This window comes from Callospermophilus lateralis, chromosome 19 (assembly GCF_048772815.1).
Source record: "Callospermophilus lateralis isolate mCalLat2 chromosome 19, mCalLat2.hap1, whole genome shotgun sequence".
NCBI lineage: Eukaryota > Metazoa > Chordata > Mammalia > Rodentia > Sciuridae > Callospermophilus > Callospermophilus lateralis.
Genome location: NC_135323.1, coordinates 29,849,211 through 29,875,576, shown reverse-complemented (window position 1 = coordinate 29,875,576; position 26,366 = coordinate 29,849,211). Strand labels below are relative to the sequence as shown.

The window sequence follows — 26,366 nt, the reverse complement described above, 5'->3', positions numbered from 1 at the left end:
TCTTTGCTACCTCATCCATGAAATTACACTGATCCTCTCTGGTATAAGTAATATCTCTTTCTTCTGAGCCTTTATAATACTTTGCACCTCTCAGATAGCACTTACCACATTTAACTTTATGTTATAGATGTTTAAATGTCTTTCTTATCCCTATGAGTTCAGAAATCATATTTATTTCTGCTCAAAGTATCTTTCAGAGTAGAAATTTGAACAGAGTGAACAGAAAATATATATGAACTGAACTGCCCTTTGGTGGGAAGGATGTTCAGAAAGAGAAAATGAGATAAATGTTTAAAGTGAACCTCCCTCATTCACCTTCTTTTTTTTTTTTAAATTTAATATTTATTTATTTATTTTAGTTTTCGTCAGACACAACATCTTTGTTTGTATGTGGTGCTGAGGATCGAACCCGGGCCGCACGCATGCCAGGCGAGTGCGCTACTGCTTGAGCCTCATCCCCAGTCCCCTCATTCACCTTCTTTCTTCTGCAATGTCGTCATCATTCAGCTGAGAAACACAGCTTTCTTTGCCTCTGTTAGAAAAAAGGAATGATTCTGGTCATTTAAAAAATATTCTTCTTTTAGTTGTAGATGGGCACAATACCTTTATTATTTTATTATTATGTAGTACTGAGAAACAAACCTAGTGCCCACACACACTTGGCAAGTACTCCACCACTGAGCTAAAACCCCGGACCCTGATAACTTTTTCCTCTCCCTGTTTTCTTGAGTTCAATATCTATTTGCTTGGGAATCTTGACTACATTTCTGCTTTTTTGACAATACTTCTCCCCAATTCAGCAGTACCAATTACATACCACGGAATATGAGCAAAAATCCTTAGTATTTTTAGTACCTAGAACCATGTTTTATGTAAGGTGGGCACTCATACTAGGTAGCCATAGGAGTGGCAGTGGTGGAAGCATTAGTAAAAGTAGTGTTTGTAGGGCTTGGACAGTCCTGGGAGTTCAAGAGTGAGCACTTCTCTCCATTTCCTGAAGTTCCACTACATACTTAGAATACCAATAATTTGGCAATTCTCTTATGCATAGAGAATCCCCTTTTTGACATCATTGTAATGTTTGCTTTCCATTTACTTAGATCCTAAGGCCAATGTTTTCCCAAATACTGGACTCTACCAATGTCTATTTATAGCTCAGAAATATTCATAAACCAGCAGAAGTCTTCAGAGAACTGAACCTTCTATCTTACTCTTCTACTTAAAACCTAGTAATAAGAACTTTCAGCACCTTCTTTGATATTCATAGCTATTCAGCAATCTATTCAGAGGGGTTCTACACTACAACTAATGTGCTTCATTCTTACTATTGCAATTAATGATAATGGTTAACATATATTCAACACTATTTTCTTTACCTTTTATATATTATCTCATTTAATTCTCAACAAATCTTAGATACCATTTTATATGTGAAGAAACTGCAGCTTACAAAAATTTAGAGATATTGAAGAATTAATAAACCATAAAACCAGAATCAGAACATGTCTGTCAAAGTTGGTGCTGTTAACTGTGCTGTGCTGAAACCCAATAGTCTAATTCAATGCTTTACCATCATTTTAACACAACATACAGAAAGCATACGTAAGAATACACGTTAAAATACGTAGGCTTAAAGCATACACGCCATTTTTTTTTTTTTCAGTGCTGAGGATTGAACTCAAGGCTTGGAGCATGCTAGGCAAACATTATCCCAATGACATCCCAGCCTCCTTATTTTGGTGACTGTAACAAACAATATAGCTCTAGGAGGGCTTTAGAGGCATAAAGTCTCAGCTCCTCTTTTTACAGAAGAAAAATACACAATGTGAGGTAAATGATTTGCCCAAAGTCTTAGTCTTAATACATATTAGAACTCAGACCAACCCAGACTTTTGCTTCTAAATCCTAAAAACACATCCATTCTACTTAGTGATCTTGTTTCTGGCTGTTGGTTTTGAATTTTGAAGACCCTGGAACTGACACTCAATTCTTCTAACTACTTAATCTCCCACCACAAAGAGACATAAAGGCAACATAAAATAGACTTTTTGGTTCCTAGACACTTCTGGTTAAAGAATCTGAAGATTTTAAGATACTCAAATGCCAAACTTGTTCAAGTTAGAGTTCCACCATCTAGATCAGAAGGTGAATTCAAAAGGTATTGGGGGCTTGATTAGCATGCACTCCTCATGGCTACATGCAAAGTATTTTTAAATTATCCTTTGATATTATTCTGTTCCTTTTCTTAACTTCATAAATGTGAACAATTCAGATATGGTTTTATGAAGTAACTAGTTTTCCCTTATATTAAGGAGCACATTTCCTCACTGTGTCCATCTTAACTCATCACCATCAATTCCCAAACATAATTTCTCCAGGGGGGAAAAAAAAGGCAAGTAGAAATTTGGGGGAGAAACACTGAAGCAAATTGTTCTCTTTCTTTAATATGATCTTCAGTAAAAGCTAGAAACTTTAATAAGCTGCAAAAGGAATATCTAACCACAAATGAAAATGTGACCATAAATGACAAACATATCTTCTCCTAGACTCCAAAATTTTGAAAAATGTCATGAAAAGTACCCATGAAGATAATTTAAATTATAACAGCTGTACTGAGGGAGGAAAAGTAGAATGAAAATTAATGTTTTTAAGATGACATTTGGCTATTCAAAATGTATGTCTACATAATATGCTTGTTTATCCATAAACTTTCTCTGGAAGAATATATAAAAAATTAATCAAAATGCCTCTGGGCAGTAGATCTGGGTGGATGAGAATGAAAGGAAGCTTTTCATGATACTGCATTATTTCTGAATTTTATAACATACATATTACCAATTTAAAAAATTAACTTTTAGAAAAGTCAGGGAATCTCATGAAAATCAAAGGGAAATCAGTAGAGGAAAGGGATCAGAGGAAGGAGGGGAATACTGGGGAAGAATATTGGCCAAATTATACTCTTATGCCATGTGCATATACAAATATGTAAAAAAAATCTCATTATTATATACAACTGTAATACACCAATGAAAAATATATATTTTATTTTAAATTCTTCAAATGTAATAAAAAGAATACTTTGACCAATGTAAAAATACAAACTTTTCTAATATTTAGGTTCAAATTCTTATCTAAACCTACACAGACCTTTCTAGGCCAAAGTGTTTCTGAAACTCCAAGCAACTGGATAGAATTGTATATTATTATTAAATTAACAAGACATAGCAAATCTATAAGTTGTGATGCTTAAAGGTCCCCTTAATCTAAGGAGAAATATGATGAAGACCATTACTTTTAAACAAGAGTTCTAGCCTCACCAACAGAGAAAAGAAAGCAAAGAAGTGACAACTCAAGTTTCTGCTCTCTGTTTCAGATTAATTTCCTTCTTTCTACAATAACAAATATTGAAATCTGGTTCAGAGACAAAAAAAAGAAATCACAGTTAATAAATATACAAAACATCACCAACTTTCTTCTGAACAGACTAGGGACTCTAGATCCAGGATTAGCATTTCTCTTTTTCTTACCTTAGATGAAAAGGAGATAGGGAAGGAGAGATGGAGATGACAATAAAGACACAGAGACAGTTCCAAAACCTTTACCATGGGAAGTAAAATAACCAAAAAATCCCATAAACTGTATCCCACTCACTCAACCTAAGAAAGGAGGGTAGGGGCCAGAAATTTACTTCAGTGGTAGAGCATTTGCCTAGCACTAGCAAGGGTTTAATTCCCAGCACATGGGGGACAAAAAGAGTAGAGAAGGGAAAAAGAACTAAAAGAACTTAGAACAAGATAATAAAAGAAAACCAGGTGTGTTGACATATGCCTGTAATCCCAGTGACTTGGGAGGCTGAAGCAGGAGGACCAGGAGTTCAAAGCCAATCTCAGCAACTTAGTAGAGACCCTGTCTCTGAATAATATTTATTTAAACGTGGGGGGTCCAGGGGGCTGGGAATGTGGCTTAGTGGTTGTGCCCCTGGGTTCAATCCCAAGAAGAAAAACAAAACACTAAAAAATCATAATTAATACTGAGATAAAATTATCCAGCCCAGACTGCATCCTCAAAATGTAGTCCAAAATCCCTGAGGAGTTCTTTCCTTTTCCAACTAATTATTTGTGTTAAGCTGCATTTTTTTTCCATATACTATTTTTTTTTTTTTTTTTTTTTACTTTGGATTGAACTTTACCACTAAGCCACATCCCCTTTTCATCTTTTGAGACAGGATCTCCCTAAGTTGCTGAGGCTGGTTTTGAAGTTGCCCGGCTCAGCCTCCTGAGCTACGCCTGGCTTTCTTATACACTTATACCAAAACAAGATATTACAACAGATTGAAACAGATGAGAATCTGGCTGTTTTCTACTAAGCAGACATGAGGTTTGTGAAAATATAAACAATGCCACTCTTCCCACTAAAATGTCTTCTGTTTAGGAAAATGTATTTTTCCCAAAAATATTACATAGCGAATTTATGAGTTATTTCTAAGTAAATAATTTTACATGTTTCAGAGTTTTAATGTCTAATATGTTCACATCAATAGACACAAACCACATAAAAAACTCTTTGGAGCCCTCCATAAATTGAGAACAAAAGAATTCTCCTATCAAAAAGTTAAAGACCTTACCTAGTAAAATAATTTAGTCTTGGCAATATTAAAAAAAATTAATTCCACCTTTTAAGATTCCCTCTTCATATTGTTCCTCCAGTCGTTAGTCTAACAAATGCAAATCCTTTAGAATTGTACTTTACCATGGACTCTGTGAGCCTCAGAACTTATTTAAAGGCTGTATTTAAAGTCTCAGAGTCTGAGCTCCCCTGGGTATCACTGTCTAGCAGCACGTGGTTCGCGCTCATTCTCAGCCGTCCATTCTGAGCGTAGGTGGGCTCGGGCGCATGCACGCTCCACAAACCTGATTTTTCAGCTTTTTCACAAGATGAAAAGTCGTTTCCAGAAACCCTTATGCCCACACCAAGTTATTTACCCTCAGAAGCAACTACCCGAACTAAACTTCTCACAGCTTATCAATAAATTCACCGTAAACTACAGCTTCTTAGTTCAGAGGGTGCAAAGAAGCGGGGTCGGCCGCTTCTCTAGCGCGATGGCTGGTGGCCCTCACGTTCCTGCTGTGGGACATCCCTCCCCAGCAGCCGTAAACCCCCGAACCGGGCTTTTGGGTGGCTTTCGCTTAAAGAAGCACGTCCCCTGTGACCTCCCAGGCGCCGCGCCACCTCCCCTCAAAGGGCACGAGGTCGAGCCCGACTGCGGACGAGCTTCCATTTTCCCTTTCCCCTCACCAGTTCTTAGGGACAGAGCCAAAGGTTCTCGACTCCCCTGAGGGTGGACCGACGACTAGCCGGTCCCCTCCCCACCAAGGCTCCTCCTGGGGCGGGTGTCCCCGGGCGCCCCTCCCGCCCAGGCCTGGGAGCCTCGCTCTCTGGCACACCGCCGGTGCCCGCCACAGGACTGGTCATTTTCGCCTGTTGGGGATGAGCTGGAGTTTCAGAGGTTCTGAGGAGAAGGGGCAAGAGTTGGTCATCGCTCTTAAAAGAAACCTTCTCCTCAGATACAGGTGCCAAAACTGGCAGCACCCAGCACCTTCATCTGCAACTGGAGAGGAGCCAGCTACCTTCTGGGGCGAGGAAGACCTGAAGGTGAAAAGCACAGCGTGTCGCAGCCGTGATTCTGCAAGCCCCTACAACCTCGACCCACTTTTTTCCCGCCAAGAGGAGAAGGCGCGAGGACGTGCACAAGCTCCGCCCAAGGGGAGCGCTCAAGACCAAGGCACATGCGCAGTTGGAAGTTGCAGCTGCTGCTGCGCGGCCATCTTCCAAACGAAGACCCTAAACTACAAATCCCATAATCCTCGTCGACTTCACTTTTTAAAATAGGCGGCAGCAACAGTGCCTGAGTGTTCTGAAGCACATTTACCATCTCTTTGCCACACACTGCTTCTTCCGTCAGCTTTTCACACTTATTCTCCCTTCTAGTCTCCGCACTCTTTAATTTTGAGACTATCCTGGGCCTCCATTCCCACTTATACCATCCACTTCTAAAACTGTTGAAAGGGAGACCGGGACATTCATCACCCGGGGGAAACGGCGTCGAATCGCGGCTTCCCAAGGGCTGGGGCAAGGAACCCAAGGTGGGCTGAATACATTTCCCCGCCCACGCTCGCTTTCATGCAAGGCGGTGCGAAGTCGCAGGGTGCCCCCGGAGGGCCCGCGTGCGAGCCGTCCGCGGGCCCGGGGGCCTCCTGGTGGGCGGAGGCGTTGGGGTCAGTACGTGGATGTGGAGGCGGAGAGTAAGGCGTGGTGTTCTGTGGTGATCGCGATTGGAGAAAAGCAAATGAGCGAGCCTTTTCGGGGAAAGTTGGGACAACCTTGGCTGTTTCCGTTGTCTTTTTTTTTTCAGAGAATATTCCCGAGGGGGGGGTGAGTTAAAATGACACAATCGCACTTTGCTGAGAACAATTCGTAAGAATACGGTCAGTACATTCCACTTCTCCCCTGTCTCTACTTCATGTTTTCCCTTCTACTCCCTCCGAAGCCCTACTAAGTAGGCGGGCTGAAGGGAGGAGTGCGATCGCCTCATGAATAATTTATGGACACGCCTCCTTTACTGGGAAAACCACGCCCCTCGGATTCGTGCGGACGCACGCTGCGTATACCAAACCTGAGGAAGCGACGTAATAGTTCCCGCCCCTAGGACTGAAGGCGGGGCATCATCTCCAGCACGTGCTGCAGCTACCCGCGCAAGCCCAAAAGGGTGTGCGCAGGCGCTACCCACTAGGGGGAGGAAGGAGGCGGGGTAGGGAGGTTGTCGGGTTTAGAGCCGGGCGGAGACCGCTGAGACTCATTCCTCAGGAACAAGGGTCGAGTGTCAAGGAGACCTTTTCACACCAGCTCCCCCGCCTACAGAGGGGGGGATCGCGCTGCAGAGACAAAGGATATCAGTAGGGCCGGACATAGCTACGAAGGGAAGTAGAGTGCCCGTTTGGGGTGGGGGGCTTCTGGGGGGCTTGGGGGGGCTATATTTAAACTCCCGGAGCCGTTAAGTTGGTTCGTACTCTGATGCGCGCGCAGCCAGGGCGGTGGCGAAGTGCGCATGCGTGGTTCCGGAGGGAGAGGAACGCGCGCCAGCCGTGCGCGCTCGCGGCCGAGTGGTAGTGGCGGTGGAGAAAGGGGTCGGCGCACGCGCTGTTGATTTCTCGGGTTGTCTGGGTCTCGCGGGCATCTTGTTTTGGTCTCGCGGGCGAGTGGGGAGCGCTTCGGGGGGAGGCGCCTGGGCTCAAGGCGAGCAGAACAGAGCTGCGCGCGCACTCGGGAAAGGGGGGAAGGGAGTAGGGGCCAGGAAGGGGGGGGTTAAGCCCCCTGATCCCCCTCGGTACCCTCGACTGGGACGGCATAAGGGGAGGAAATGATCGAGATGGCGGCGGAGAAGGAGCCGTTTCTGGTGCCGGCCCCGCCGCCGCCGCTCAAAGATGAGTCGGGCGGAGGGGGCGGCCCCGCGGTGCAGCCACACCGAGAGGCCGCCTCCGGGGAGCTCCGCGGAAGGACGGAGCGCGGGCCTGGACGGAGCGCACACTCGGCAGGGGCCACGGCCAGCCCCCGGGGTGGCCAGGGGCAGCAGCACCGAGGGGGCGGCCCCCAGGCGCAATCGCACGGGGAGGCCCCCTTGTCCGATCCCCCAGGGCGAGCGGCTCCCCCGGACGTGGGGGAGGAGCGCCGGGGAGGGGGCGGGACGGAACTGGGCCCCCCAGCCCCTCCACGGCCCCGCAATGGCTACCAGCCCCACCGGGCCCCTGGTGGGGGAGGGGGCAAGAGGAGAAATAGCTGTAATGTTGGGGGAGGCGGTGGAGGCTTTAAACATCCGGCCTTCAAGAGGCGCCGACGGGTGAATTCGGACTGTGACTCTGTGTTACCCTCCAACTTCCTCCTGGGGGGCAATATTTTTGATCCCCTGAACCTGAATAGCCTCCTGGATGAGGAAGTGAGTCGCGCACTCAATGCGGAGACCCCTAAGTCATCCCCACTTCCGGCTAAGGGGCGAGATCCAGTGGAGATCCTCATCCCCAAAGATATCACTGACCCGCTCAGTCTCAATACTTGCACTGATGAGGCCCAAGTAGTTCTCGCTTCGCCACTCAAGACTGGTCGCAAGCGGCATAGGCACCGGGGACAGCACCACCAGCAGCAGCAGGCATCTGGAGGGAACGATAGCCATGCCGTGCTGCCCACAGCCCCCCTCACCCCCTCACTTCACGGGGAGGGCGCCACACAGCAGCAGCGGCACAGGGGCCAGAACCGGGATGCCCCCCAACCCTATGAACTCAACACAGCCATCAACTGCAGGGATGAGGTCGTGTCTCCCCTTCCATCTGCCCTGCAAGGTCCCTCAGGCTCCCTTTCAGCCCCTCCAACTGCCTCAGTTACCTCTGCACCCTCGTCTTCCTCCTCCCGACATCGCAAACGTCGCAGGACTTCCAGCAAGTCGGAGGCAGGGGCTAGGGGTGGAGGCCAGGGTTCCAAGGAAAAGGGCCGAGGGAGTGGGGGAGGTCGTCACCATCACCACCCACTACCTGCCTCAGGCTTCAAAAAGCAACACCGCAAGTTCCAGTATGGAAATTATAGCAAGTACTATGGGTACCGCAATCCTTCCTGTGAGGATGGGCGCCTTCGGGTTTTGAAGCCTGAGTGGTTTCGCGGCCGGGACGTCCTAGATCTGGGCTGCAATGTGGGCCATCTGACCCTGAGCATTGCCTGCAAGTGGGGTCCATCCCGCATGGTGGGGCTGGATATTGATGCCCGGCTAATCCACTCAGCCCGCCAAAATATCCGACACTACCTGTCTGAGGAACTGCGGCTCCCACCCCAGACTTCTGAGGGGGACCCAGGGGCAGAGGGTGAGGAAGGGACTGCCACTGTTCGGAAAAGGAGCTGTTTCCCAGCCTCACTGACAGCCAGCCGGGGTCCCATTGCTGCACCCCAACTGCCCTTGGATGGAGCGGACACATCTGTCTTCCCCAACAATGTTGTCTTCGTCAGGGTAAGAGGGTCCTGGGGGTCTTGGAATAGGGATGGGATATTTAAGTGAAGTTAAATGGGAATGTGGCAGCGGAAGGTTATGACCCAGAGGTATTTTCCTGTATCTTACTCCTAAGAACCAGTTCCTCAAGAGATGGGTCTGGATTGGTGAGACTAATACTAGTGGTCTTCTCTCCCCTCCTATAATGGAAAGCTAGGGTCTCTACCTTGGGGCTTTAACCCTGGGGTCATTTCTCATGACTGTTGGGATCTCTTCCCCAACATAAGGACTGACCCCTGTTGGGCTGTTCCCAGACTAGACTGTCAGGCCATTCCACCTTCCCTGTAGGGCAGCTATTGCCACTCATTAAAGGATTCACTCCAGATGGAACCTTGTTCTTAAACTTGCTGAGGGAGCATGAGGGTTTTTTCCAAAAGGGAATTTCTTGGAGGAACACTAGCAGTGAGAGACATTTGTGATTTCTGACCTTTTATGTGGATCTTATTTGCATCAGCTTCTTTTGTTTCCTTAGATATAGACTTCATTGACAAGTCAGTGGTTGTAAACCCAAGAGATTTGGTTTTAGATCTCCACATTGACCCTAGGTAGTTGGGGGGGATGGGGGGAACAGCCAGAGACATCTCCGAAAGGCAGGGGAGAATACTGAGCCTGGCAGGGCATCTGGCCTCTGACTATACATAGCTCCCCACAAAACAGTACAGTTAGGCCATCTACAGCAATGTTTGCCAACATACTGGGGTAGGTGAGAGGACTTTCTAGGGGATGGTGAGGAGCTTATGTTAGGTTTCCTAGGAGGTATGGCTCTTGATTTGTCTCAGAGCAAGGATAAAACAGGCTTGACATTTTGCCAACCCCAACTTAGGGAAGGACTCATGGGTCTTCTTTTGATACCTGGGCTGGGTCCTCTTGCATATTTGTAGGTGGGAATAAATAGATTCTGGAGAGCAGCTACAGTTTGACCCCAGCTGGGAAGATCTCGAGGATAATGTGCTCAGTTTAAAATTAACCAAGCTTCCTTTCAAGCTTATTTTTATTTACCACCAGTAGGAAGCAGAGGCAGGAAGATGTAAAGAGAAAATGAGACTGAAAGGAGGGCACCATTGGAACGTAGTGTAAGAAGTGTCAGAGACAAGTGTAACCATAGTGTGAAGAAATAGGACTTTTCTAAAGTTTGAAGAGCAATTGTGAGGGCCAGTGGTGATTCTTTTCCCTCTGTAGACTTCACCCGCAATTCTTGCCCTCAGGGTAACTATGTGCTGGATCGAGATGAGCTAGTGGAGGCCCAAAAACCTGAGTATGATGTGGTGCTCTGCCTCAGCCTCACCAAGTGGGTGCATCTGAACTGGGGAGACGAGGGACTGAAGCGCATGTTCCGTCGAATCTACCGGCACCTACGCCCAGGGGGCATCCTGGTCCTGGAGCCCCAACCATGGTCATCCTATGGCAAGAGAAAGACTCTCACAGTAAGTTGGGTTTCTGTGGAAATGGGAAATAATCTTTTGGTTGAGGCAAAAAAAAGGTCTCAAGGAAGCAGAAAGAGAAAGATTTGAGTGACAGGAGAAGGTCCCTGGGTGAGCACCATTCTTGGCTAGGGGGAGGAGGCAGCAAGCAGAGGTATTATCTCCTGCCTTTCTTCCCAGGAAACAATCTATAAGAACTACTTTCGAATCCAACTGAAGCCAGAACAGTTCAGCTCCTATCTGATGTCCCCAGAGGTGGGCTTCTCCAGCTATGAGCTTGTGGCCACACCCCACAACACCTCCAAAGGTACGGTTGGTTCTTTGAGTTGGGGGAGGCTGGTCCTGGCTGAAAGGGTGCAGAACCAATGGAGAGTTCGAAGATATGCCAACCTGCTTCCTGACTTCATACTCTTCCCCTTAGGCTTCCAGCGTCCTGTGTACCTGTTCCACAAGGCCCGTTCCCCCAGCCACTAAGTGGCCCCTGAACAGAAAGTGCAAAGTGGCTGCCCTTGCTGCTCCTAAGGACCTGGGGAAAGAGGAAAGCATCCCAAGGTTTTTCCTTTCTGACTCCAAAAACAGTTTCCTTTCTTGGATCTGCAAAGAATACTTATTAAGTTGCTGCCCCGGCCTCCTCCCTATACCTCTGGCACCTGAGCAGCAAGCCCTGCTGGGCTGGATGGCTTGGACTGTTTGCTGAACTCTGTTCTCCTAGGGCATGGGAAGTGGGGAATGTCAAATCCTCATAACCCTTTCCTCCTGCTCTCCCAGGGAGATTCCCGTTTCTCCTCAGCCCTTGCCCCTAACTGCATTTCAGTGAACCATGAATAGATGGACTGAGGTTTAAGAGGGGGAAGTTTGGCAGGGAGGCACACAGGTACTGTGAAAATCCTTCCTTCTGCTGTCCCCCAGTGGGAGTGGGGGCTGGGTTTGGAATGTGAGAACAGCACAATAAACTTAATGTCTAGGGCAGTGGCCCCCCACACACACCTGGTATGTGGCTCTTTCTAGCTGGGGAAGGGATGGCACCTCCTGTCAAACCAGTTCCTACTGTAGGATCTCAAAGAGAATTTTTTTTAATGGTTGGCAAGATTGCTGGGTGCTAATCACATCTACACTTCATTTCACAGAACCCTGGTCACAAAAGGAGTGTGACACAAATTTTGATGTGCAACTTGAGTCTGACTAACCCCAAAAACCTTGTTGAAAAATATTTTTGTGGGAACCTTGGGCAGAAGGCTAATTTTGGAGGTCTTAACAGAGGGCACTTTGGCCAAAGACACTTTTTTTTTCTCTTTTTCTGTGGCTTCACACTTAGGCAAAGGCAATTAACATGAAGCTCTTCAGTGGTCTGTCAATTTTTACTGGCATCCTGAACATTGATTCAACAAATACTGAAAATTCTGGGGTTAAGTGTAAATAAGATGGGCAAGGCCCTTAAAGATGAAAGCAAGCCTTGCAGATACCTCCAGACAGGTAATGAGGGAAAGCCTCCATAAACTGCAATAGGCCAAGACCCAGATGTGTACCTTGTATCTACTCATGGGTAATGCGGAAGTTTTAAAAGCTTTTGTAGGGGCTGCTGTTGAGGATTGAACCCCAAGACCTATGAATGCTAAGCACACACTTTACCACTGATCTATACCTACCCTAGTGGTGCAAAGGTGGCTGTGACTGAAGAAGGGGAAAGGTAGGCAGTTGATGGGGATCTAATCCCTGATTGGGAACTTTCCTAAAACGACCAAAAACTCACTTCCAGGCAGCTTCCAACATGCACCCCAGGTGGAAGACCCCTGGAGGGGTTTTAGTCCATTCCTGGCTCCCAAAAAGAGTTACATTTACTAGCAAAACCACTTTATTCTGAAAAAAAAATTTTTAACCTACAAAAATATGAACTAGCTATCCAGGGAGCCTTGGGGTCTAAGCTTCCCACCGTCGCAGTGTCCGATGCATGAGGAAGGTGTCCTCTGAAGGGCGGGGCCGGGGCTGAAGCCGTAGAGGGGGCAGTCCGTCCAGGGTCAAGTGCGGAGATTCATAAAATAATGTGCCCGGGTCGCACAGGATGGTCATGTCGGGTCCCGGCCCTGGTGGCTCCTGTTGGGGGGGGGGGGGTGGCAAAGCAAGGTTACACGCTGGGAGGAAGGAGAATCCGCGAGGGCAGGAGACCCAAGGTAAGTCCAAGCCCTGGTCCCTTCACCTTTGGGGGTGGGGCTCGGGCCTGCGGCGGCAGGAGTGCCAATTTCTCCCGGAGTGCAGCGTTGAGAACCTGTTCCTCTGGCACCTGCAAGCTCACCAGGTCCCGGAAGAGCCGCTTGGAGCGCGGCACGTTCAATCCTGATAGCGCAGAGGGGGTTGAGGTGAGTGATGCCCCTCACTCAGATACCCGCGCCCGACCGGCCGCTCGCCCAGCTCACCCTCGGCCACACTGTCCTCCAGGCCGCAGCGGATCTGGAAAGACTTTCTCAGCTGCTCTTCTACGGCCTTCGTGGCATCAAACTGGCCCATGGATGCGGCCCGCGCGGCCTGCAGCTCGAGGCTCAGGGCCATGCTACTCTGCCGCGCGGGCGCCTCCAGCTCCTGCGGCGCCGCGGGCTTGTCGCTAGGTGCAGCGGCCGCGGGCAGCGGCTCAGGCCGGACGGGTGAGGGAGGCGCCAGGTGGAAACGGACCTGGAGCACAGAGCAGCACCGTGAAGACACACGCTCCTGGCCGTCGGCGGGATGGGGGCCAGGCTTCCCCCCAGCTCACCTGCCGCCCCCTCCGAGCCCCACCCCGGCGCTCCGCCCGCCCCTTCCGCCGCCCCGGACTGCAGTTCCGCGGCTCGGGGCTCTCGGGCCGCGGGCTGAGACTCAGATCCAGGCCGGGCTCGGGCACTGGAGCTCGGGGTTCCTGGGCGCGTGGTTCTGGGGGTGGTCCCGGGGACTCCACGGCCTCTTCCCCTTCCACGAACTTCAGCTCTGATTCCCCGCAGCCCCTCATCTTGGAGTTGGTGCAGGGTCGCAGGAGCCACTAGGCACAGCTTCACCTCCTCCTCCTCTTCTCCCCCACCCCTCACAGATGCCGCTGCAGGAAACCGTTAGCCCTAACCCACGAGGGCGGGGACAACACCCACCCACCCCGCCTATTGGCGTTCCTACGGTGTCAGTTCCTTTGCTCCGCCCCCAGCCTCCCGGCGGACTTCCGCCCGCAGAGTCTGGCACCGCCTCTTAGGCCCGGGAGCGAGCCGAAGACCTGGAAGCCCTACGAGTGCTCAGCAGGACCACTTCTTTCGAAAACTCGGATTTGACGATCCGACCTGTGTGGCTCTTCTCCCGGCTTGTGTTGTGGTCCCGAGTGTGTCCGTCCTCTCTTTGGGACGCCAAGAGGGGCAACCTTAACTAAACCGCCCATGTCCACGCATCTAGTCCTCCCCCTTCTGTGCCTCCACCGCATCCCCCGGTTCCGTCACCTCGGAACGCAGACCTTTGCTTCCCTGGGCCACTCCACGAGAGTGGAGGCTCTCGTGGGCCCCAGCCCAGGCTCCCGCCAGGCACTTAGCCGTTCTGCAGCGTTTTGTGACTTGGTTTTTCCTTCGAGGGTTACCTGAAATATTGACTGGTATAAAATAGATATCTGCATGCTCTGTACTTTTTTTTTTTTTTTTTTTTTAACTTTTGTATTTAACCCGGCTCCACTCTTGTCCAGGCTGGGGAAGACCGGTGGACCGCGGGAGGTTGGAGCGCCCGCCTGCTCGGACGTTCCCTGGTGCAGGTCCCCTCAATTCTGTGAGACTCCGTTTATTCTTGTGTAAAATGTGTAGATTGGACTCAGACTCTTGAGGCTTTCCCGGAGGAGACCGATGATCTGTCAATAGGCATGTTTACGTACAAGCATGTTGAGAGTTTCACATCGTTTATCTTCCCAGGAAATGCTATGGGAAATCAAATAGAAGGGATAGCGTAGCCCACATTTTACACGCACACACACACGCACACACGCGCACACACACACGAAAGAAAGAAAAGGAATTTAAAGGAGGATCTCAATGGTGAAACTAAAGCCTTTCCTGTTGAAGTCAAGACCAGGTTTACCGGATTGTTAAAGGGAATGGGGCAATCTAAATATAAATAAACGGTGCAAGTATAGATTATTTAAATGGTGACCTGGGGAAAAGACCAGAGTGAAAGGAAAAGAGTCTAAAAGTCTCTGAATATACTTTGTTTAATATATATGAATTTGGAAATATATTTTTACATCATCATCATTATTATTATTATTTGAAAATAAATCTCTAAAAATTGAAAGTGAAATGTGTGTCAGATGTCTTTAGAAATAACTGTAAACAGTAATTTGGGGACTGAGAATATAGGTCAGTTGTAGAGTTCATGCAATCTAAATTTAATCTTCAGCATGACCAAAATAGAAAACAAACAAAAAACTAATTTATACATCCCCATCTCCTAGAGAACCAAAGCAACTGACATTTTTAAACTGCCATAAAAATCTTAAACCATTTTTAGTAATCTTGTTGGAAGATGTGAAAATATGTAGGATAAAACAATAGTGTCCATTTTGGAATGGACAAACTGGAATTTTGGTGTAGGAGATGCAAAATCAGTGAATGATAATACACAAAATCTGTGCAGTCTTGAATTTAGATAAGAAGTATCTGTATGAATTCATGGTATATTTTGCCTTAATTTTAAATCTATATCCTAATTCTGTTCGTTAAAAAGCCCTCAAAAACAATGACAGATTCAGTGAGCACTCCTGGCCCCAAAAATGTGAATTTGAATTTCACATCACTAAGCATTTGAAAATCTGTGCACAAATGTTCATAGCAGCTTTATTCATTATAGCCAAAAACTGGAAACAACCTACATGTCTTTTAGCAAATAAAGAGTTAAGCTATGGTGTATTCATACAATAGAATAGTAACCAGCCAAAATAGGGAACAAATTATTGACATGAAAAGTGCTGATCCCCAAAAGTGACATGTTGTCTGATTCCATTTATACAGCATTTTAGAAATGATGAAAGTTTAGAAATAGAAAACATTTAGTGACCAAGTGGACGTGGTGCTGGGAGGAGATGGTTGTGGTGACAGAAGGGCAACATCAGGGATCTTTTGGTATTGAGAAGCTCATGGTCTTTGGTGGTAGATCCAGGAACACAGATGATGAAATTCACATACAAACATGAATGAGCACAAAACTGGGAAATGTAAATAAGATTGGTAGATTGTATGGATGTCACTATTCTGATTGTGATAATATAGTTTTGCAAGCTGTTCCCATTGGGGTTGGCAGTGGCAGAGCATTTGCCTAGCAACTGTGAAGCCCTGGGTTCAATCCAGATACTAAAAAAAAAAAAAAAAAAATTAAAAACTAAAAACATAAATTACCATTAGGAAAACTGGAGAAAATATACAAGGGATCTGTCTGTATTATTTCTTAACAATTATATGTGAACCAAAATTTATCTCAATCATGTTCTTATTAAAAATTATGTTGGAGTTGAGAACAATGCTTGAAAATATATAAATGAAAAAAAAGATTAGCCAAATGTTGATGATTGCTGAACCTAGCTAATAGGTATAAGGCATTTCTTTTGTTTGCAGGAATTATTTTGTTATATCAGGATTGAGGATTAAATCTCCAGTTTCCCACATGCAAAGTGAGCGCTATACCACTGAGCTACATCAATCCCCAGCACCAAAAAGAGAGAGAAAAAATTATAAATATGCCCCGGGTGTCCCAGGAACTATTACACACACACACACACACACACACACACACACACTAAAAAAGAAGATAAAAGTTTCCCTGATCCAAAGAGAGGAAGCCCTGCCAAAGCTCTCACCAACCAGCCCTTCCTCCATTCTCCAGTCTGAGGATTTTCTACCTTTGCATTATGTCCCATCCAGGGCATGGTAGGGAGAGGTAAGAGGGAAAGAGAAGATTCCCCAGAAGGAAGTCCTACTTAAGACTTTAGGTTATCTTGGGTTAGAACTCACCAGAGAGAGATGTTCTAGGTCATCTGAGGCTGCTAGAAGACATTCCCAAAACTGGATATGGGTTTTGAGAAGGTGAGTCTGGGTGCTTGAAGGGGTAATTCAGCATTATCCCAGGCTTCCTGCTGAACCAGACACTACAGGTGGGCTACGTAAAACAGGAGACCGTCAGGGTCAGAGGTCCTGCCCTGGGTGTGGAGGCCTCCAGTACACAGTGAGCTATGGTGTGGCTGAGGCTGGTACAAAGGGCAGATGAGAAGACCTGCTGGGGTAGGGGATGAGGGTGGGAAGAACAAGGGTTCCATTCAGGAAGGTGCCCCCAGTAGGGCCAATACAGGTCAAAGACACCCTCTGCCAACTCTTACCTGCGAGCGTTGCTCATCTCCTGTTTCCTACTCACAAATTGGCTCCTGGCTCTGGGTAGGGGTCAAGGCAGAAACACTTCCATAGGAAAGTGTGTCCCTATTACACTGTGAGTGGCCCATCCCCAAACACACATCCAACTCCAGAGTGCATGTTCCTATCCTATCCAATCGCAGGTACCTTGGCCTGAAGCCATCACACCCCACCATACCTATTCCTTTCTCCCAACCCAGAGGAACAGACAGACTGGAATCTAGGGACTGGGGTGAGCTATAACCACAGGCCAGCACACTGCAGCACAGGCCCCTATAGCAGCAGAACAGGAAGAGGAGGGCCAAGGTGGGACCTGTTAGGTAAGTCTCCAGGGACATAGCATGAGGCTATTCACTGGAATGGAGAGTTGGAGGGAGGGAACTTCATTTGAAAGAAGTTGTCCATGATCTGGACAGAGTGGAGAAAAAGGAAAATTGGATGAAGCCAGAAAAGAGAAGCAGGTTTTGAGGTTGGGGTGCAGGTGGAGGTTATAATGAAGCAGGACTTGGAAAGGCACAGAGCGCTGGAGGGTGTCCTGCGCTTGCTAGAGAGGGGATGTCCTTGATATCAACACAGAATAGGTTGATCAATGCCAGTTTTTGTTTGTTCAGTGTTTGTTTTTGGCATTGGGGATTGAACCCAGAGGCACTTTACCACTGAGTCATATCCCTAGCCCTGCTTATTTTTTATTTTGAAGCATGGTCTCACTAAATTGCTGAGGGCCTTACAAAGATGCTAAGGCTACCCTCAAAACTTCAGTCCTCCCAAATTGCTGGGATTACAGGCATGTGCACTGTGCCAGGCATTTGACACTTATTGGTTGGAGCCTAAAAGAGCCCAAGGAAAGACTGGTCAAAGACCACTGGAACTATAAGAAAGCAGGCAGAGGCCATGTGAAAGGTGGCAGAGTCAAAGGCATAAAAGATGAGGCTATAATCCAAGAAAATGGAGTACTGGGGTAAAGGCTCTTGAAACCATCCCCAGGGAGCCAGCTTGTTATGGTGACAACACCCTACGTGAAGTGGCTTTATATTTAGTCTGTGGAGCATTTTAACCTTTAGAACTCACCAGGTGAGCCAGATACAGTTATATACAACTATAATCCCAGCTACTCAGGAGGCTGAGGCAAGGGGATTGCGAGTTCAAAGACAGCCTTGGCAATTTAGTGAGACCCTGTCTCAAAATAAAAAGGCCAGGGATGAAGCTCAGTAGTAGAGCACTTGCTTAGCATGTGCAAGGTCCTGGGTTTCATCTCCAGTAACACACACACACACACACATACACTCACTCATTCACCAAGTGTCTCGTGAAAGATGTTTTATCATCTCTTTATTATACAGATGAAGAAAATGACGCTTAGAGAGATTATCTGACTCCCTACCCACTGTAAGGAAGGGGACGCAGGATGTATAACCAGACTGAAGGCCCTAAGCCCAATTCTCTCCATGCAACTATACTGCCTCTCCCAGAAAGTTTAAGAACTTTTTGCATCCATCCCCCATGCCCCATTTGGCACTCATGGCTATGAGCATCCTCATCTTAGTTCTCAGAGACTGTTCCCTACTGGTCTGCTCTTTGGATTCAGCCTAATTGACAGGATCAGCCCCAGGACCTTACTGAGCTACAATTGAGAAGTAATGCAGGAGGTGTGTTGAGGAGCATTAGGCAAGTCTGCAATCCCAACAGCAGCCCCAACTGCATGAAATGTCATCCTTGGAGGACGTTTTCTCACAGATTACCTTCTAGATCTAAGAAAGAGCACCAGAGCATGAGGCCTATTTCCTATACCTACTTATTGTATGACTTTGAACCAATTACTTGGCCTCTTTGTGCTTCTGTTTCCTCATTTGCAAAATGGGAATGATAATACCTTAGAGAGATTTGTTTCAAGCAGATGCCTTACATGTAGCAGGTCCTGAAAGATGCAAAGTCTTTTCTTTAATCCTGCTAGTACTCCTGTGATGTGGGTGTCACATTCTTTTCCTTTCTTTCTTTTTTGTTTTTTTGTGTTTTTTGTACCAAGGATTGAACCCAACGGCACTTTACCACTGAGCCACATCCCTCAGCTCTTTTTTATATTTTATTTTGAGACACAGTCTCACTGAGTTGTTTAGGGCCTGGCTAAGTTACTGAGGCTGGCTTTGAACTCGTGATTCTGAGTTTTTGGGATTACAGACACGCATCACTGCACCCATCTAACATTCATTTTTAAGTGTGAAAGGACAGAAACATGCTAGAAACTTAAGGCAAGACTAGTTATTGCAATCTGGCCCAAACTTTAGCATTGAACTGCCTGGTAGCCAGAGCAGAAGATGAACCTGAGGACTAGTTAATTTATATAACAAAAGGAGACCTGCCAACTCCTCTGGGGAGCCCTGGGCAGGGGTGTCAGGCAGTCCCCCTCCATCTGCCCTCTCTCCTACTCCAGCTCCCAGCTACTGGACAGGATGGCCTGTGGAAAACCAGGCAGTGGCACGGTAAGAGCAGATGCCGCAATGATGTTTTGCATGTGAGAATGCACTCACAACGTGACCTGGGGATCCTCACTTTCCCCCCAGGAACCCTCCCTTCCTCATCTGGAAAATGAGGGGAAAGTTTGCTTTAAGTGGTAATCAGGGCCCAGTTGAAGCCCTCATAATGTCAAGTCCTTGCTTTTCAGGAGCTGATAGAGACCATAGGCATGTGCTGTTACCTGCCTGCCCTCCCTCCCTCCCTCCCTCCTACCCTTGACCCTCTGGCTTTCCTTTCCCCCCAGCAGGTCCTTGGGACATCCTGTCTAGTCCCCATTTCATTGTTTCTGAAGCAGATGAGTGGGGTGTGATAAATAGATGGTGGGGGACAAAAGCTTACAGTCCCTTTGATGGAGGGTTCCAACACGGGGCTCAGAGCTTCCCACCTTGGGATTCTGCTTCCTTGGGTCTGGCACACACCCCTTTCCAGCCCCTGCCCCAGACCCCAACCCTGCACAGTGGAGAAAGCAAGTAAGGCAGGAAATGTGGCCCCTGTTAAGGAACTCAGAGCCCCATGGAGCAGATGACATGCTTGCCCCCTGCTTACTGACACCTGCTTTTCCAAGTCCTGGGAGAAGAGTGGGTGGCTTGGAGAGGAGCCATGTCTGCCCTCTCAGAGCTCAGGATAAGCTCTAATATCCAAGCCAGAACAGGGCCCTCAGGAAAGATGGGGCAAACCCACAGCAGCATGTAGGGAATGAATGTTCTGAGAGGGATGGGTCAGCTCAGCCTGGAGGCTGGGAAATCTTCTGGAAGGAAGCCCTGAAAGGAAGTAGGAGATTAGAGAAGAGAAGTTCACTGTTCTTACCTCTGTGAGTCAACTGGAGACTGCCTATCCATGCCCATCTTGGCCTCGAGCCAGTTTGAGTCTGAGCGGGGTGACTGCTTCCAGACCCTCCTGCCTTCCTCTGGACCTACCCCGCTGATGAGGCCCCAAGTCCTGGCCTTGACTCACTGTGACTTTCTGCTGTTTCCTGGCAACATCCTTCCTGACCAACAAGCATCCCCAAGCTAGAATTCAGAAGGCCTAGATGGAGTGTTGAGCTATTTGTTATAGCAGTCACTGGAAACTAATGCAGCTGGGGGGGCAGCATCTCAGGCTCAGATCACCCAGGGTCTCCTTCAGCTTCACCTTAGCAACATCCCTATCTGAGGGGCTGGAGTCAGGGTCCTGAAGCTCCACAGAGGCAAGGATTTGGTCTTGAAGGGCTACATCCTCCTGAGAGGCTCTCTCCAGTCTCCAGGGAGTCACCAAGGAAAATTGTCAGAGGCAGGAGGAGAAAGGGTGGGCCACATGAAATAGGTGGAGTGTTGGAGACCCTGAGGAGGAAACCTGGCATGGGGGTCATGGAGGAGAATTTTTTGTGCAGGGCACCTCTAATGTGGGGAAGTGGGATGGGCGGCCATGTCCCCATGGAGGTCAGGGGTGGTTAGGGGAGTACTATGAAGTGGAGAAATTGATGGGGAGGGTCTTTTTCCACCCATGCTAATGGCCTCAAACATCTTAAGATAGAGGGATGGCCACATAGCTGGTCACCAATCATGATTGGCAGGTGTCGGGTTGCCATGGCAACCAGGAAGTGGGCTCAAGAAACTGAGGCCTTAGATACCAAATTTGGAAAGACAAGCCTCCCAGATTGCTGGCAGGGCCCGAGGAATCAGAGCCCACCCGCTACCCAAAAGTTACTCCCTCATACACACCTTGCCAGTCCTTTGACCTGGGAAAACCCCAAAATGCTGCCCCCTGTACATTTTCTGTGAACATCCCAGGCTGAGGAAAGTCTAGCAGGGAGCAGGGAAGGGCCTGTTATCCTGAAAACAAAGAGCTAAGCCAGGGGAGTGAGGGTCGGTTGGTTCTGGGCTGGAGGGATGTTACACTGGGATCTGGGTCTCCTGGCAGGAAGTGACCTCGGTGGGGAAAATGCCTCATCAATGAAGCAGATGAGGTGGGAATGAAGACACTGCACTGCTTGTTTGCACAGAGACCACATCTGCAGTCTCAGATCAAAGTCTGCTCCCTGGGACAGAAAGAAGTAGGAGGGACTTGTATCCAACAGAGGACTGGGCCGGGGCAGAAGTCAAAGGCCTAGATTCCGCTCCAGTGACACCATCTCCCTCCTCTGTGAGCCTCAGTCTCCTCTTCTGGATGAGGGCAGAGGAGTTGCACTAGTTCATCTTGAGTGGCTTCTGCCCCAGACAGTTTAGAGAATCAACCACCCACACACACCACACATCAGTCCTTTGCCACCACCCAGAAGTTGGTCCCTACCCCCTGGCATCTCCTGCTTTCACCAATCCCCCCCACCCCCCGCTTTTTCTTTTTTTGTCCTGCCCTGGACTTCAGCATCCTCCCTCCCACTGGCCAAGGCAGTTTCTCATCCTCCCCTCATCAGCGTCTCTCAACCAGAGCAGATCAGGATGACTGGGTAGAGCACACCCAAGACAGCCAGATCCACCAGGCCCTGCAGGAAGCAGCAGGCCTCCTGATGCAGCTTAAAAATAGCAGGCTTGAGGATCAAGGATGCTGGAGATCAGCTGCTCACTGGCAGGAGAGAAAATCCTAGAAGCAGGAACATAAGAGCAGAGAGAGCTGAAGGGGAAGAGCAGGTCCAGCCCCTGCCAAAAGTTCTGTGTTTGGGGAGCATCCTGAGTGGGGGCGGAACTGAGTCAGGACAGGCAAGACAGAACACATGAGGGCACAGAGGAAGCCAGGGAGCCTCAGCATTCCCAAGAGCTCTACCATGGCTGGAGAGAAGCTGGGACATTGGGCACAAAGGCAAGGGCTCCTCAAGGGCATCAACTTCTCTTTCTCCACCAGGGGGTCCCAGCCCAGGTATTCCCACTCCCCTGCTTCACTTCCAGAAGACCAGTTCTCTGTATCCTCCTCCTGTCCAGGTCAGCTTCTACCACCGTACCGCCAGCATCGTCTCTGCCCTACTGCATGCTGGAACCATTCACAAGTGAGCCTCATGCTCGGAATCCAGATTCTTGTTTTCCAGATCCACTTCCCTCCCCAAAACCTGTAAGGTGCCCCTTGTAGTCCTTCAACCAGGAGGGTGCCTTCCCTCAGCCTTTATAGTATCAGCTTGAAGGACCAACGAGTCACAGTCTCCCCTATGTGGTTTGGCTCACCTGAGCACCTTAAGAATCCCACAAGGAAATTGTTCTGTCACTCTCACCTGGGATGGGGACAAAGGTGTGCACACCTACAGGTAACCACATACTCATTGACAGGTAGAGGCTCCGTGGAAGGACAGTGTCACAAGGTATCACAGGGCACCATCACCTCTCCAGAGGAAATCAGATCCCCTGAACCAGACTTCATGAAGGTCTCCTTGACCCCTGGAGAAAGCCAGGAACAGTGTGGAATCAGGCCACCAGACTGCCAGGGAGAGGAGGAAGAAGTGTGGGAAAACGGCTGCAGGGTCAGTGAGGTGGCCCAGAAGGTTATTTGAACAAATTAGAAAAAAATATGCTTCTTCCTCAAAGCCCTTTACTGACATCTGATGGAAAATTGCCCTAATGGCGCTACATCTTGAAGTTGCACAGTGCACAACCTGCATAGTGACAAGGGGTGGGCCTGAAGGAGTAGGGGGGCCCTGAAACAGAGAAAAAGATGGAGAGAACCACAAGGGGCTGGGGAAAGCAGGGGTCGGTGACAAGGGCTTGAGTCCTGGCAGATCTGTGTCCTGTCGGTATCACTGTGGGGCTTTGGGAAAGTTACTGAACCTCTCTGAGCCACAGACTACAGATGTGGAAAACGAAAGTGATGGAAATACAACCTTGATGACCTGCCCTTAGTTCTAAATGAGATGATGTACGTCCCCTGATGATGGTGGTGACAAGAGGGAGGGAAAGAGGTAGAGACGGGCTGTCCCCCTCCCAGGGGGTTAGGGTTCCACTAGCTTGTTAAGAAGTTGTTTTAGGGGCTGTAGCTCAGTGGCAAAACACTTGCCTAGCATGTGTGAGGCACTGGGTTCGATCCTCAGCACCACATAAAAATTAACAAATAAAATAAATGCATTCTGTCCATCTACAATTACAAAAATTAAAAAAAAAAAAAAGTTGTTTTAAACATAAATTAACTGTTCTGAAGAGCCAGGGTCACCAATGGCCCATTTCCCTGCTCAGAAGACCCAACATTCTATGCTTCAGGGTCCAGGACAAGGGCTCCTCCATCGACTAGTGTCTCTGGGCTGCGACACTAGCTGCAGGACCGGTGGTCAGAGGACTCAGAGGGCCCACACAGGGATGCCTCCCTGTTTCTGGACAAGGTCCCTTTCTTGTACTTTCTCCGTGACTCCCAAAGGCCAAAGCAACTTCCCCAACCAGGGGCCAAGGTTGGCGCAGCAGAAACCGGCGGCGCGCACCGCAGCGCCACCTCGAGCTTAGGACCGCGAGGTGACTGTCGTCTAGGCGCCCTAGCTCGGGCCATAGGCGGTCCTATGGCTCCTCCCCGTCTGGGTCCTGCAGCGCTGGAGGCTCGCTGGCCAGGGCTCTCCACCTTCTTCCGCAGGCGCGGAGAGTGGGCGGACCAGACCGGGGGCGGAGTCTCTCCGAACCCCGCCCCCAGAGGCCTCTCCCCTTCTGACTGCGTGTTTGGGCCCCCGCTAGGGGCCTGACGTCAGGGCCTGGGCAGGGGTCCAGGTTGCGAGCTCGTTTCATTTTGTACCCCATCTTCCTCTTCCCCAGTGACTTTGAGATAAGTCCAAACTCCATCCGCAGGAGAGTTAGAGGATCCACCTCCTCTCTCCAGCTTTTTATCCGCTCCTGTAAGGGGCACCCTCAAGTCCCCAAACCTCAGCCTTCAAGGCCCAAGGGGTCTTCCACGACCATCTCCCAGGTCAGTTTCTGAGACAGCCCCTCACTCCCCTATCAAACTCACCTTTGGTTAAAATATAGATTTCTGCACCCCATCTGGATTTTAGGCCAAGAATCCGTATTTTTAACAAGCTCCTGTGGGGTTAAGATTTGTTCTGAGCTTCAGAATCCTGACAGTCCACATTCCCATTCAGTGTGGCAGTAGTTTGCAAACGTCAGAGGGCTTGTTAAAACAGATTGCTTGGCCCCACCCCAGAGGTTCAATTCAGTAGATCATGGGTGCAGGACCTGAGACTTGGCATTTCCACTGGTCTCCAGGGGATGCTTTTGCTGCCAGTCCCAGAGCACAGTTTAAAGATCCACTGTAATAATACATTTAGGAGAAGACCTATTCACTTGTGTGCCAGTTCATACTGGTACTGGGCCCTGAGGAAAGGTACTTGTCATTTCATACAATGGTGTGAAACAAATTCTCTGTTTCCTACATACAGAAGAATCACACAGGTCGCACAGCCAGGAAGAGCAGAATTTAACTCATGCGTTGCTGAGCCCAGAGTTTGGGTTGGCTCCCATTCCTGTGACTGCTAGTTTTCTTGTCTCTATAAGTCAACTAAGCATTCTGTAAGGCCTGGACAGGATTTTGAAACCCTCTCCTTCACTCCCATGTGCTCAGAAGAATTTGCTGGATGCTATGTTTTCTGCCCAAAAAGCTCACGAAGAAAGGACAGGGAAGCCAATACCTCAAGTGGGCCTGACTCGTTTTCCTTGCTCCCACTCCTCTCCTTAAGGGATGCATGTCAAATGGAAAGTCCCCTGACTTCTCTGATTGGCTCCAGGAAGAGTTTCCAGGATAGAGAACCAGACCCAGGAGAAAGAGGAACACGGCAACACAGGCAGGCAACCCACCAGGTCCTGAGGAAAGAAAGGGAAGGTGGTACCGCACAGGGTCCCCAGGCTCCTATCACTACTGCCCAGACAGACCTCAGGGTGGCAGCCCAAACTTGGAGACAGGGACAGACACAAGGTCACAACTGTGGATGGGGTGGAGAGCTGGGCAGCAAGCCCCAACAATGGGGGTGAGGAAAATACCAGATACCCTATCTAGACAGGGCTGAGGGAGGAGGTGACCCAGATCCTCCTTCCACCCACCTCAGTAGACCCCGACCTGGGCTTTTCTTCTGTCACACCTCAGCTGCCACCTCCGTGCTGGGAGCTTGAGGCAGGGGGTCAGCAGTCCTTCTGGACAGCACTGTTCTCTACCTTTTCGTCACAGCTCCCAACTTTCACATCACCCTGCTGGCTCTTGGGTCCTGAAGTTCCTCTTGGGGAAGGGGACAGCCAGGGTCAGAGGTGGGGTCTCAAAGGGAGGGGGATCTGAGTCCTGAAGTCCATAGTGAACTCATTGGGTGGGGAGAGCAGGACCAAGTAGTCAATACCCATTGGAATGTTCCATGTTCCAAACATTTATTGAGTACTTACTGCATGCCAGGCATGCTTAGGTAAGTGCTGTGCTGCAGTAAACAAAGCCCAAGGGATGGGGGCTGAGCTGGAACTTGCGGGAGGTGAGTTCTCCACTGATATTTAGAGAGATCGGAACAACTTTCAAAACAGAAGAATCAGGGACTGGGGATGTGGCTCAGTGGCTCAGTGGTAGAAAGAGTGCTTAGCACATGCAAGGCCCTGATTTCAATCCCCAGGGCGAGGGTGGGAGTGGTGGGGGGGTTGGGGGGGCAGACACCAGACCAGAAAAGTTGATATTTGCAGAGGGCCAGGAGAAAGAAGAAACTAAGTGAAATGAGCCAAGCCCAGATGTGAGGACATTTCCAATGATGAGGCTGGGCAGGTAGGCTGGGCCAGCCGCCAGAAGCTGAGGTGAGGAGTTTGGATTTCATCCTAAATGCTACAGGATGCACTAAAAAGATCTTACATGGAGAGATGACCTGCTCCCAGTTATACCACAAAGACCTCTCTAATCTCATAAGAATCTTAAAAATATATCTGTTGGCAAATAAATAAAAAAAAAATAACATCAAATAACAGCCAAAGCCTTTTTTGAAAAGAATAAAGTAGGAGGAACAACTCTACACGATGTTGAGGCTTAGTATCATAATCAAGTCAGTGTGGTATTGGCAAAGGATACATACAC

General features: G+C 48.7%; 2 protein-coding genes across 2 annotated transcripts; one reads left to right on the top strand and one right to left on the bottom strand.

The window, feature by feature from the left end:
- The first annotated feature begins 7,047 nt into the window (after window positions 1-7,047).
- Window positions 7,048-11,492, top strand: Mepce (methylphosphate capping enzyme). The gene is made up of 4 exons (XM_077105953.1): window positions 7,048-9,046; window positions 10,291-10,509; window positions 10,687-10,813; window positions 10,928-11,492. The coding sequence occupies exons 1-4, from the start codon at window positions 7,418-7,420 to the stop codon at window positions 10,978-10,980; spliced, it is 2,028 nt and encodes a 675-aa protein (XP_076962068.1). The 5' UTR covers window positions 7,048-7,417; the 3' UTR covers window positions 10,981-11,492.
- Window positions 11,493-12,353: 861 nt separating this feature from the next.
- On the bottom strand, window positions 12,354-13,557 carry Ppp1r35 (protein phosphatase 1 regulatory subunit 35). Its single transcript, XM_077106073.1, has 4 exons — window positions 13,250-13,557; window positions 12,918-13,170; window positions 12,701-12,837; window positions 12,354-12,597 (listed from the first exon to the last, which is right to left on the bottom strand). Exons 1-4 carry the CDS (start codon window positions 13,478-13,480, stop codon window positions 12,424-12,426), a joined length of 795 nt encoding a protein of 264 aa, XP_076962188.1. The 5' UTR covers window positions 13,481-13,557; the 3' UTR covers window positions 12,354-12,423.
- Window positions 13,558-26,366: the final 12,809 nt, after the last annotated feature.